At 40.5% G+C, this 14,467-nt stretch overlaps 1 protein-coding gene across 3 annotated transcripts in view; it reads right to left on the bottom strand.

Annotated features, from left to right (window-relative positions):
• The window catches only part of Zfand3 (zinc finger AN1-type containing 3), a 316,019-nt gene extending 303,445 nt beyond the window's left edge, over positions 1-12,574 (bottom strand). The window contains exon 1 of one of the 3 annotated variants that reach the window (XM_058581420.1): positions 12,396-12,574. In XM_058581420.1, the coding sequence (XP_058437403.1) occupies positions 12,396-12,466 (71 nt within the window). In that variant the 5' untranslated portion in view covers positions 12,467-12,574. The remainder of the gene's footprint in view (positions 1-12,395) is intronic. The other 2 variants (XM_046450641.2, XM_058581419.1) reach the window with 2 other exon arrangements.
• Between the last annotated feature and the right edge of the window lie 1,893 nt (positions 12,575-14,467).

Here is a 14,467-nt window from a genome sequence, read left to right on the forward strand (position 1 = left end):
CTTACTCATGCCTCTCTGCTTTTCACAAGCTATTTCCCCTGGCTGGAAAGCCCTTCCTTACCATCTTTGTAAGGCTGAATCCTGCTCAACTTTTCATATCCAACTCAATAACCATTCTCCTGAAGAATTCCCCCTGGCCATCCTCCAGTTCCAGTGCAGATAAGAGGTACCATCAGTGTTCTTCTCACAATACCCTTTCAAAGATCTCCCATAGCACCTCCCTTGCAGTGTGTTTTATCAGTTTATTGATCTGCCTCCCCTTCTAGACTATGTGCAAATCCAGAACCAGGTATCTCACACTTAGCAGATCTCCAGACACAATACAGTGCTTAACAAAGTAACTTCTGGTTGCTAAACAAGACTGGCTCTCCTGGAAAATCGCCAAAAGCTGATCAGAAACTTTGTCAACTAACTAGGGGAGATCAGTCCGGAAATCACTATGAATACAAACTGCCCCAATGAGGCAAGATAGTTCTGGATCTATTAATCTGCCATCAATGCTCCTTCATTCAGGGTTGGCAATTAAATCTTTAATGTAATGACCATAGCCAGACATTGTGGCAAGGGTTTGACAGACATTAGAGTTCACCAAAACTCAAAGCAATGCTAAGACATTCTTGTTCAAAGATAAAGGGGCGGGGCTGGGGCTGGGACTGTAGCTCAGTGGTAGAGTGCTTGCCTACCATGCAAGAGGCACTGGGTTCCATCCTCAGCACCACGTAAAAATAAAGGTACTGTGTCCAATTACAACTAAAATAAATACATGAATAAAGGGCAGAACTATGCAAATCAGTATGAAGGTTCCTCTTTAAAAGACTAGGCATGGACCCACCATATGACCCCACTATACTACTCCCTCAGTATTTATCATAAAGAATTAAAGTCATCATACTATGTGATACATGGTTACAGCAACACAATTCACAATAGCCCTACTATGGAACTAGCCTAAGTGTCCACCAACAGATGAATGGAAAAAGAAACTGTGGTATATACACAAGAGTTGTTTTTTTCTTTGTTTGTTTGTTTGGGGTTTTTTTGTTTTAGTTATTGATGGACCTTTATTTATTTGTTTATATGTGGTGCCGAGAATAAAATCCAGTGCCTCACACATGATAGGCAAGAGCTCTACCACTGAGCCACAACCCCAGCCCATGATGTAGTTTTATTCAACCATAAAATAAAATGAAACTATGTCATTTGCAGGAAAATAGATGGAAGTGAAGACCATTATGTTAAGCAAAATAAGCCAAATTCAGAATGCCAAGGGTCAAATGTTTTTTTTCTCATGTGGATGTCAGAGAGGAAAAAGGAGAAGAAATGGGGGGGGGGGGGGGCTGGGATCTAAATCAAAGGCAGATTAGTAGAAGAAAGGGACTGGGGAGGGAGAGGAGAAGAGTTGGGGAGTAACACTGGTCAAGTTATATTATACCACTCTGCATATATGAATATGTAAGAACAAATCCCATCATTATGTACAACTATAATGCACCAATAAAAAATGTGAAAAGAAAAAAAAGAAGGTAACAACCACTCTGTCAACTGAAGAAAAAAAGAATTAAGGGGCAGAGAGGTAAACCCAAGTCTTTGATTCCAACCCACATCTCTGATTCCAAAACACACACCTAGGGGCTAGAGTTGTGGCTCAGTTGTAGAGCACTTGCCTTGCATATGTGAGGCACTGGGTCCGATTCTCAGCACCGCATATAAATAAATGAATAAAATAAAGGTCTGTCAACAACTAAAAAGTTAAAAAAAAAAAAACACCTAGCCACTGAGCTCATCTAGTTTTCTAGACATAAAAAGATTGGCATTCCCTTCATCTTTGGAAAAATGTTGAAGTACCTTGGGTTTGATGAGAGGGGTCCTTCATTAGCTTCTCAGTCAATAGGAAAGGTCCTTTACCTCAGGAAGCACAACTACTAAATTCTTTAAAATTTAATACAACTTCCCCCATATGTATTTACTGTAAAATCTTTTAAAAGAAAAGGCTTGTATGAGTTGTTTTTTTCCAAGAACAGCAAAATAGATAATAAGTGAGACTAAAAGAAGAGAAGAAAAATCAATCCCAAGGAAGGGAAGTAGTTGTGGCGCAACACCAATGAAGGAAAAGAAGGTAGGTTGAGTCTCCATGTACAAAGACACACCACAAGCCAGGTGTAGTGGCACACACCTGTAATCCCAGCGGCTTGAGAGACTGAAGCAGGAGGATCAATTCAATGCCAGTCTCAGCAACTTAGCAAGGTAGTTAGCAACTCAGCAAGATCCTGTCTCTAATAAGATATTTAAAAAGGGCTGGGGGATGTGGTAGTTGGGATTGAACCCAGGGGTGCACCCAGTGCCAAAAAAAAAAAAAGACACACTACAAAACACTATCCCTTAACAGGCTGAAAAGGTACCTCTGGGTTTGACAGAAGAAAAAGCCTATGGGTTTCTAAAAAATGAAATATCAATTTTGCTGAAAGCTACTGTTATGTCTGTTAAACTTTAGCATTCAATTTAGACCACAGCTCTCATCCTGTGATCTTCAGTACTTCCCTATAAGACCCCAAGGGACTCATAGCCTGCATTTCAGGATAGAAATGTTTCTTTAATCCCACCCACCACCACCTATTCACATTAGTTTCTGCAGCCATTGGACCACCTTGTAGAAGATGGTGACCATAAAGTATTTTCATTTCTGATTACCACCACTCTATTTCCCTCCACATATCCCCATTCTCATCCTCCTTAAATTTCAGTGTCTCCCTTGACCACCTTCTGTGTTCTTATCCTTTCAACTCCCGTCCAAATCTGGTATGTCCTATACATTTCTGTCCAATTACATTTCTGTACCTAAGGTTTAAACACAAAACAAATAATATACATTCTTCCAGTCCCTAACTCCAAACAAAAACACATCTAATGTAATTATCTGATTTATTTCCAATGAAAATCATTCAGGTAAATCTAGGGGGCCTTCTAATGTCAGATGAGAATATCTAATCCTAGACAGTTTAAATCCAAGGGTAAGAAAATGTAGTCTACAGGGACATATACTTTCACAGATTAGAATTTATAGTGGTTATCATTTTCTAAATTATTCTTTACCAATATTAACATAAACTTCAGCATACACTGTACAATGCTCCACACTTACTCCAGATTGTATCTGTCATCAGCAAAGACTTTAACACTTAAGTCATGGCAACTCTTCCTTGATTAGACCCAATATGCACTAAAGAAAAAAAATCAGCCTTACAAATAAAATACATAGTTAAAACACATCTTGGAAGTGCTATAGCACCATAGGGGCAAAGAGAGTTAATTAATAGTGAAAAAAATGACCCATGGAAGCAGAGAATACAGGCCTCAGAAATTGCCTGAACTTGTTTCCTAAAATAAAAAAAAATAATAATTTTTTTTTAAAGTTGCCATTTACAACCAGTTTTGTGGATCAACATAAAAGAGCACTCCTCTCCATTTAAAGGTGAAGAGCACATCTTGTGTGATATTAAAAAGGAAAGACAAACTACACAAAACTGTATATAGTGGTCATACACACATAAAAGATTTTGTATATACAAAGTTTCATATACAAACACATCAAGATTTGAAAAACCTGGTTTTCTGGACTTCAATGGCAACTGAAGAAGGCACAGAAATCATAAGTCAAGAAACAACACTGAAATATACCACACCTTCTCCTACCTCCAGTTTATTTTTTGTTATTTCTTGCTGGTTAATAGTTTAATAATAATTATCTTATGTGTTTCATTCATTAATACTTCCAGGAAATAATTTTGCCAGCACATATAACCACAAAGTGTACCACCGAAAGTGTAGAAATATAAAAATGCTGACATGAAATAGAAAAGAGCTTTGAAAGCACAGATGTGACAGCAAAGTTCTCTACCCACTCTATGTTCCCCTGCCTCTACTCTTCCAGTTAGATACCATAAACTACAGAAAGCTCCTTGAACCATGTTCAGAAATGCTACCTAGGCAAGCTTGTAAGACGAAAGAAATGCTTCCCCAAGAACCTGACTGCAAGAAAAGTGCTCGTGATACTCTCAAATGGTCATAATTTGAGAAATATAGCTAAGAACAATTTGGAGTATTTGGAAATATGGCTAAGAGAGATTATATATATAAATACACTTCAACTTACCAGTGTGTAAGAGTTTAAGTATATAAGACACCAACAACTAACTGTTACTCCGTACCACTCCATTTCAGAAAAATGAGGGGGGAAAAAAAACACTCCCCAGAAGTTCCTAAGCACATCACTAACCTCATTCTTTGCCAGGTCATTATTTAAGCAGCAATAGGGTTACATAGAGCCTAACCATAACCTAGAAACACAAAACACAGCATTATCTTTCCACTGCCCTCCCCCAACCTAAGGCCAGAGCGGTAGCAAACAGCATCAATGATCTCTCCAGGATATTCTTCTGCCCTAATTCAAATTCAAGCATGCCTATGATCAAGACATCTGTACAGCTGAGGGAGCAGATATAGCTAGCTGCTATCATCCTTCCTCCAGTTAACAGATGTAGCCACAAATCCAGGTGCTGGACATGTTGTAACTGAACCCTGGCCTCACAGATAACATTTCATTCATTCTGTGACATTTCCTCAGCCCAGTCTACCACAGATCAGTTTGGTTTTGCTCACTACTGCTGAGTATTATTATACATTCCACCTTCCTTGGTATCTAGGGTCTTGAATTTACTAGAAAATCCAAAGCATTTATCCCTCATCACATATACAAAGCTGCTAGATAAGCTTTACATTTGTGGGCTGGGGATGTAGCTCAGTAGTAGAGATTTTACATATATATATATGAGGCCCTAAGTTCAATCCTCAGCTTTTACATTTGTGAAAACAAGGATTATTCTCTACAAATCACAGACCTATCAAAAAAAAGGTGAGCCTCTTCAAAATTCTTAAAAAAAAAAAAAAAAATTCTATTAGGTCAACACCCCTGTATAGGCTTCATATGTTGCCACTTTAATAATGCTAAGAAAAGAGCTGGGGCTGGGACTATAGCTCAGTGGTGGGGCGCCTGCCTTGCATGTGTGAGGTACTGGGTTCCATCCTCAGGGCCACCTAAAAATAAATAAATAAAGATATTGTACCAACTACAACTAAAAAAATTTAAAAAAAAAAAAAAAGAAAGAAAATAGCCGACTGACACAAGCATTAACATGAGAAAAAAAAATGTTCAAATTATGCACTACCTTGCCCTGAAATTTTAATTCCTATAACTGATCAAAGGAGTACTTTCCAATAATCTGGATTAACAGAACTGCTTCTCCCAGTGGAAATAAAATATACTGGAATAGACACAAAACTCTCGTTTTTAGAATATTTAAAAAAAAAAAATGGGGGCTGGGATTGTGGATCAGCGCTTGCCCAGCATGGGCAAGGCCCTAAGATCAATCCTCAGCACCACCTAAAAATAAGTAAAATAAAAGTATTGTGTCCAACTCCAATTAAAAAATATTTTTTTAAATGATGTGAAAGATTCACAAGAAAATAGGCTGGAATATTCTGGCTACCTAATAAGTCAACATTCTAGAACAGCACTGTCAGAACTCTCTGGGAGGATGAAAATATTCTATATCTGTGTTCACCAATAGGGTAGCCACTAGTTATTAAGTTACTGAGTAATAAAAATGTAGCTAGTATAATTGAGGAACTGAATTTTTTATTTAAATATAATCTGAATTGAAATTGCTAGTTGTAGATTGTGGCTACCATACTGGACAGTACATTTCTATAATACCATCTTAGAGTCTGGTTATTAAATACTTTTAAATAAAGTCCCTTAACCTCCCTTCCAAATGTAACACACACATCAAAATTTCTTTCTTGTATCTAAATATTTCATTCAGCAATATAATCTTATTTTTTATTTATATATATATATATATATATATATATATATATATATATATCCTGCTCAGAGCAGGATCACTGGTCCTTCAAAGCCTATAGTAGAACTAAGCAGTATCAATGTCATTCACCGTTATAATGAAGGCCCTTTTTGCAAATCACTCTGATACCAAGCCCCACTACATTCAACAAGGCAGAATCTGGATAAATTTTTTTAAGTTTTCATTAAAATAACAAAAGTGGTAGGTCATGACTAATCACTTGGTTCATGTAGCTTTGCTGAACTACCAATTTTAACCTTGCTTCAAAAAAAGAATCTGTGGGGAAGTAGAGACGTAGAATTGTTTATTAGGCTTGGCTTCCAGTTTAGGGCACACAAACCCTACCCTGAGACCAAGTAACAGAAAAAAATTAATCTTGATCTGATTATTGTAGGATTTCAAAACACCACATCACTTTACATGGACACAAGCTACTTATAACCTAATAAAATTCCAAATTGAATTAGTTATCACCCTCTTAGTACTTTGCTCTGAATAAATATGTATACACTATTCATAGTTGAGATTTTAAAAAAAAGAAATTCAATTATTTCAAAAGATTCTTAGTCCTGATTCTCCCACCTAGGAAAAAGAGTTAATTTTTAAGAAACCAATGTTTTTTCTTCTTCTTGCTTGGTTTTTTAATTTTTTATTTTTTAGTTGTAGTTGGACACAATATCTCCATCTTATTTATTTTTATGTGGTGCTGAGGATCAAACCCAGGGCCTTGCACACCCTAGGCAAGTGCTCTGCCACTGAGCCACAACCCCAGCCCAAAAAACCAATGTTAATGTTAATACCACTAAGGATTATGAAGAGATTTTTTTTTTTTACTTAAAACTTGCCAGTATGACTTCAAATACTGAATTCTCTTTTTTCAGGGGATGGGTAAATAGGAGAAAAAGAGTAAATGGGGAAAGAAGATAAGAACCATTTGTCCTATATGTTAACTGAATCTAATGCTTAAAACAACTGCCTCAAACCAAAAGAAACAAAGTCCACGTTCACTTTTTTTTTAATTGTCTCCCTGTGCTTCATCATATCAAAGAGGCAAAATCACATTTTCTGAATATCCCAAATGTAATCAGGAAAAATGGGATAAGTAGATAAATGTGCTGACAGTGAACACTTAATTTAAATCATGATGTATCTTTATATGCACACAATATTCAAAGATGCAAAGAAGACCTGCACAAACAAGCTGTTTTGTTTTGAAGGGACTGTTTAAAGGAGTTTAATAATCAAGGGCTAATTAATGGCATCACTGGCATGAACATTTTGCTGATTACCTAGTGATTCATGCTATGTTCACATGAACTTGAAATCCCCGGTTAAGCTAGCTGAAATGTGGCAACATGCTCCAATTGGGAGACTGGAATTAAAGAAACTAAAGGAATATGAGGGCCACACGCTGCTGGGAGTCAAGAACACTATACAGATGATCCACACAGTAACAGATATGATATTATCCATTAATTTACAAATTAATACAGAATAATTAATGTGCTCAGAGAAAAAGAAAAAATACATGTGAATCAAATATATCAAAAATATATATTAATTCTATCTAAACTAAACTAGTCAATATTGTATGACTGCCAAAAATCAAGTGGAATAAAACAAATCGTGTTTTCAATCAACTCTATACTAGTAACCACTTCAAGAATGAAATTTATTTTGTGATATTACTCCCTTTTATCCCCATCTCTGCCTATCCTCATCTTCACTTAAAATGTATCTATATTTAGCAGATCTAGATTGTACACAAAACTCTTCAATAGAATTGATCACAAAAATGAAATCCTAATAAAATGTTTCCCTAAAGAAAATGCACTCATGTAATATTTGTTTTATGATACTAGAAAATCTTCTTTTAATCTTCAAAACCATGAATAGTTTACATAGTAAACCCCACATTTAAATACTCCATTATTCCCCTAAATACTCCATTATTCCCCTAAATACCAATCAAAACATTTATGTCTACTATATTATAAGCCTATTTATGAAACATACAGAACTTCTCAAGGTTTCCACATTTTTTCATCCTGCTGGATTGTTTGGGTTGGGCATGATGGCTCATGCCTGTAATCCCAGGGAAGCTAAGACAGGAGTATCACAAGTTGGAGGCCAACCTCAGCAACTTAACCAAGCTGTAGGTAACTTAGCAAGACTAGTCTCAAAATAAAAAATGAGGGCTAGGGTTATAGCTTAGTGGCAGAGTGTTTGCCTGACACATGTGAGGCACTGGATTTGAGCCTCAGCATGACATACAAATATATAAAAATAAAATAAAGGTATTGTGTCCATCTACAACTAAATGATTTTAAAAATTAAAAATAAATAAATAAATAATTTGAAAAGGGCTGGGGCTATAGTTCCATGGTAAAGTGCACCTAGGCTGAATGGGGGTGGGAGTTGGGGGGTTATCCCTGCAATTGTGAAAGCAAAATATCAACAATAGTAACTGCGTTTTATACTTATACTAATAAGTAAAATCAGGAGTAAAATATTTCCTAATTACCCTATTATTCTATAATATTATTCTATGATACATATATTCTTATTCTCTTACTCTTCTTCTTCCTGTTTTTTTTCTATAACATTCTACGTCTATTCTTTGAACAACTTTTGAAAATATTTAGGAAAAATCTTTGAGCTTCAGTATATTTTAAATGTCTAAACAATTTTAAGACTGGGGATGTAGCTCAGTGGTAGCATACTTGCCTGGCCCTAGGTTCAATCTCCAGCGCAGAAAAATATAAACAATTTTAACTGCAGATTCAACTACTACTACTTATGTCTAAATAGTTTTAAAGTGCTTTCATGTATGTGCATATTTCAACTAAAAAATGAACAACTATTTTACTTCAAATATGACAATTATCAAAAACACAAATTTTTTGCCTGATTATTAAATGCCTAAAATGAGCCCAAAAAATCTCTTATTTTACTAAAAAGTTTAAATCCATATTACAGGAAACAAATCAGTTCAATCCTAAAAAAATTGTATATGTTATATAAATAACTTAACTTTCATAACAGTTATCTTCAACAATTTCCAAGGCAGCAAATTTTCCCAGTGGAGCAATGGTCTGTCCATAAAATAACCTAATTACCTATATGCAATTATACAATATAAGCCAGGAGGTAGAGAAATGTGTTCTAAGCACTAACATATTTGAATTATATGCTCCTCTTGGCATTCTCCTCTCTATTGTGTTCCCACAAGAAAGATCTCCAAGCTCTCCTATTTACCAAGGCCCACTGACTGGTGTCCTGAATGGACAACGCTGGGCAGCAAATCCTGCAGCCTGAGTCACTGGACAGAGCAGCAATCCTAAAGGAACCGCCTTTACTCAGCTGGTGCCAGAATATTCTGCCCAGAGGCTATCCTGCAAAGGCCTGGGTGTGGGTCTTAGCCAGCTGACTTTAAAGACCTACAGGTTCCAGAGTGCTATGCTGCAAATAAAATTTTTAGATTACGTAGTTGCCTTCATCTTCATGAAGTGAAAAGGCAACAAAGATACCTCCCTGAATGACTGCACCATCTACTTCTATTCTTCCCCACCATTACACCTCTCAAGCCACCACCACAGTTAATTTGATTTCTCCTGACAGGTGTTCTGGATTTCCAGACCTGGCAACACCCCACGAACATACACACACACCCAATCACAAAGAAAGTCAACCAATAATCTTTCAAATCAAAGGTATCACGTCAGTTCCTGCTCAAAGTTCTTTATTGGCTCCCCACTGTGCTCAGGATAAAAGTCCAAAGTCCTCAGCAATACCCCTTGGAGGCCTGTTATCACCAATTCCTCTCACCTCCTGGTCTTCATCTCCAGCTGATCATCCTTCACATCTACCAACTGACCCATTCTGTTCCTAAAATATGTAGCGTGTTCTCTCCCCCCACCACCACCCCTCTCTCTCATTCTGGCCTTCACCTATACCATACCTTCCTGCCTGAAAGAAATACTACCATTTCCATTCTCTCCTTTTATCCTTCCTATAGGATTAGGCTAAAATGTCACTTCCTCCAGGTTACCTTTCTCTACTTCCACCCCAGCTAGGGTAGGCCCCTCACATGGGCACCCTTGTCAATGTACTGCAACTGTCAGTTAATTTCTCTATGCCTTCTGTTCCAGAGGATAGGGCTAGTATCCCCCTGTCCACCAGTATATCAGAGGCACTCAAACATTTGGAGACTATACCCTTATTTAATGAACATAATCATGAATGTGGCCAATTAACAAACGGAAAATATGTTCAAAATTAATTACGACATGATGGAAAGGAGGCAACAGCTTTGTTATCTTTTGATATAAAATATAAACTACAGAGGTGTTTACAAAAACCCTTAGAAACTGTTAAAACACTCTAGAAATAATACTTTTCACAATAAAAGTATTAGCTTTGTGATCACTACTCCTGTTAATCCAACTAAAGTTTATTCAAAAGTGCCAGATTAAAAGTAGCAAAAAAGGAACGCTGATTGATTTTTTTAAGTATTACATTAGTATAACTTTTCCTGTCTGCTACTACCAAACTCTCTTGACCTTACTCAGAACCCTCCTGGCTAAAGGTTAAAAAGCTATCCCATTTCCTTAGTTTCTAAGCCTTGATACAAGTCTTTCAACAAGGATTCCAATCATAACAGTCCCAATGACTTAAATATGTTGCCAGGAAATAGAACTCTGATACATCCTGGGCATTACAGTAGTTACCATAGACATCTATTTACTTTTAAGCCACTATATCTAATAATGAACTACAATCTAAGGTATTGATACCAGATTTTTCCAAGGCATTGACTGATGTCATAAATGTGAAGGTACTAGCACTCTAAAGAATGCACCAGCTCCACCCTATGCTCTGTGTGAAGGGGCAACTTATCTATACTCTCTAAGACTAGGAATAAAGAGGTAATGGCTCCTACCTCAGTCTCTTGCAAGAATTAGATTGTCCATGAAAGCACTTCACAGACAACCCAACAATTATTTTTAAATCACAATGAAAAAAATAAATAAACCTTAAGTACTTTTCACATATCCAAGATTTTTAGCAATCCCATAACTTCTTTATGATTAATGTCCTTCCACTGGAAAATTTTTGAATAAAGAAAGATAAGAAAACCAGGACCTATTTTATCATAACTTTTGTATTTGACAAATTCCACTGGAATCTATATTAAGATCCACTTTCTGGGCTAGGGATGTTAGTTCAGTAGCAGAGTGTTTGCCTAGCATGTATCAGGGTCTGGATCCAATCCCCAATACCATAAAAAAAAAAAAAAACTTTTTAATCTTTTTCTGCACTCCTAAAATCAAATTCTTAAATTCTTTTAAAACCATTCCTAAAGTATGGAAAACAGCAAAAAGAAAATCTTTCAATACTTTTTCCCAAGATGTCCTCACCAGAAACAAATCACTTCCTTCCTTTTTCTATTTTATCTCCAAATATACAGAATCTTAAAGGGGGGAGGGGCTTTTTTTTTCAATCACAAAAGTTGGCCTTCAAAGTCTCCAGTCCCCTTACTTCAGAATGAGAGTCATGTGGTATGATGAAGGCACCTGTTAAGTGAAACCCAAGTATTCCAAGGACAATTCAAACTGCCGGGTAAGGGGAGGGGGTTGATTTCCTATCTCATATTGTTTCTGTTCTAACACAAGATGGCCAAGTAATAATACATCCCCTGCCCTCTCTGAACATTTTTATCATTTTTTCCTTAAATGGGGAAAGACGAATTTGAGAGCCAACTGAGGAAATTGGCTCTCACATTCCCCAAGCCAGGTGACTTGAGGTTTTGTTGGTTTATTGGTTGTTTTGTGTGTTTTGTTTTTGAGTCTTTGGGGTTTTGGGACATGGAAATTTTACAGACCTCCTGAAACGTGTTTTAAATAAAGGTGAGACCTCAATAATCTTCTAACTTTACCCCAGCCTGGGTCTGGAGTCGAATGTTACAAATGAGTGACATGTGAACAGCTTCCTAAAAGCAAATGGGGCACTGGGATATAATTTAGGAAGTGATGATGCAAGTCTCTGGGGAACAGGGAGGAGGGGAGGTGAAAAAGTCAGAGGAAATACCCTCCTGGTGCCTGGGCACCAACTCATAGCAAAGCGGGGGAGGGTGAGCTGGCCTCGACACGCCAAGGGAAGGGAGCACCCTGCTCCACCTGGGGGTGCCAACACCGCCCCCTCACTCCCCCGTTTCCCTGCCCCCCTCACCCCTGGCCCGTCGTCCCAAACTGCAGGCCAGCGAACCCCAGAAGGTGGCAGCGCACCCGGGCAGGGCCTTCTCTGCCCACCCCCTGCTCCCCACCCGGTAGCCTTCCCCAGGCCGCGGCCCCTGCCCCCTCCCGATAGGCCCGGCCTGGGCCCAGCTCCCAGGGTTCGGGCCTCCCGGCCCTGGCAGCCCGGACGCCCGCGCCCCTGGCCCCGGCCCCCGCCCCCACCCAACCAGGCACTTACCCCCAGAAGCCGCAGGGACAGCGAGGCGGCAGGCTGGGCGCTTTGCTGCGCTCGCTCCCGGCGTCTCCCATGGTGCTCGGCGGCGGCTGAGTTCGGTGGCGGCAGCGGTGGCGGCTGCTGGGCCTGGGCCCCGCTCGAAGGAGGCGGCGGCGGCTGCGTCGGGGGTCTCGGGGCGGGGGGAGGGGGAGGGAGCGGGCGCGCGGGCGGGCGCGAGTCCGGGGCTCCGAGCCGGGATTCCAGGCCGGTCAGCTGGAGGCGGGCCGCACCACTCGGCCTGCAGAGACGGGGGGGCCAGGGGAGGCGCGGAGAGGAGAGGGAGGGGAGCTGAGGAGGAGGGGCGTGCGGGTGAACCGAGGACCGCGGGGGAGGAGGAAGACCCGGCGCCCTCGGCAGTTCCCACCGCCGCTCCCCAGCCAGAGCGATGTCCCGTGTGGCGGCGCGGGGAAGGACCTGAGGCCCCCGCCTGCTCTGGAGTCGCAGAGACCACTGTGACGCCCCAGGCCCTATTCACTCCGTAACACTCTCCCCTCCCCCGGAGGCTGCGCTGACCGGACAATGGCCGCTCCGCCCCCTCCCTCCGCGTGCACCCCTCCCAAGGAGTCACAATGGTCTCGCCCGGGGGAGCCGCCGCCAAAGCCCAGCAGCTGATCAGCTGGGATCCGGGCGTGCCACTTTGTTCAGCGCCTCCGAGGCAGAGTATGGGGCTGTGGGCAGAGCCGAGAATATCGAGCGACTGGCTTCTGAGGCCTTCGTATTCGTGGAACTTTTAAAATTCGGGGCAAACTTACCTTCCCCTGTCTGAGGAAGGGGAACAGATTTCTGAGTACTTTGGGGAGCGCTGGCGGCCCCCCAAAAAGGGAATGGTACGCCCCAAGCGGGTGGGGGAGGAGCAGATTAGTTGTTTAGGGTAAGTGGGGCCAGTCCCAGAGCGGCGGCGCATGCGCCTTGAGACCCTATAACCGGGTACGGGGAGGGACCTAGAGGGAGCGTTTCCAAACCCGGAAGTGTGTTTCGGTTTCCCGGTGCTCTCGGGGTCCTCCACTGAGACCAAGTCCTCCAGGCAAGTGTTCTCGCTCCTGGGAGGTGCCAGGGAACATACGTCCCCAGGTTGCCAACCTGGTGGTAATCTCTGACTTCGCATTGCCCCGCACCCAGTCCATTCTTCCAGTTCTACCCAGTGAACTGATATCTGGGCAGTAAAGATGTCTAGGAAAGGTACTTCTCCCACCTCGCAGTCTAGTTCTTAGCTTCTCCCCACCCTCACCCTCATATGTCCACTCGCTATGCCTTAATTTGGAGAGTCTTTCTTCTTCCTGCAGTGGACAAGTTTGGATTTTGGAGGGAAAAGGGGAGATTTGCCTGAATCCATCATGGAAAATGATAAGTGACCAGAGAAATTTGAGCTACTGAAGAAGTCCTTTAGCTTTCCTCGTCCTTGATCCTGAACCCTTTTTGTTTTCCAGCCATTTGTGAGCAGGGAAGGCCATTGTTAATGACTAATTTCATCACGGAGGTAACTTGCACCAGACCTCTTGGAGAGGTGACCTATCACTGAGGGTCCTATGAGCTAACTTCTACGTCCACGCTACTTCAGGAAGGCTTTCTGACTCTTAGGAATAGCTGCCATGTATCCATCCAGAAATATCAATCTCAGAAGATATTGCCTAAGTTAGTTTTATGACCAAATGTTACTATTTTATTTCTTTAGCTATCAGATCGCATTTCAGTTTGCATTCTCTCTGGGTTTTATTAACGTTGATGCCGTTTATCCAGAACTTCTAAAGAGCAAGGATCATATTTAGCTTCATAGCCTAATAATGCTGTTGATGGTGAAGACAACAACTGCAAGAAATCAAGCCGCCTACCCAGACATCATGTGTACACCTCTAATCCCAGCAACTCAAGAGTGTGAGGCAGGAGGATTGCAAATTTGAGACAAGCCTTGACAATTTAGCCAGACCCTGTCTCAAAATAAAAAATAAAAATAAAAAAGACTGGGGATGTAGCTTAGTGGCAAAATGCCCCTGGGTTCAATCCCCAGTACCAAAAAGAAAAAAAAAAGTCACTTCTGA

This window comes from Marmota monax, unplaced genomic scaffold (genome assembly GCF_021218885.2).
Source record: "Marmota monax isolate L192 unplaced genomic scaffold, Marmota_monax_Labrador192_F-V1.1 WCK01_AAM20220418_F8-fsc00127, whole genome shotgun sequence".
Lineage (NCBI taxonomy): Eukaryota > Metazoa > Chordata > Mammalia > Rodentia > Sciuridae > Marmota > Marmota monax.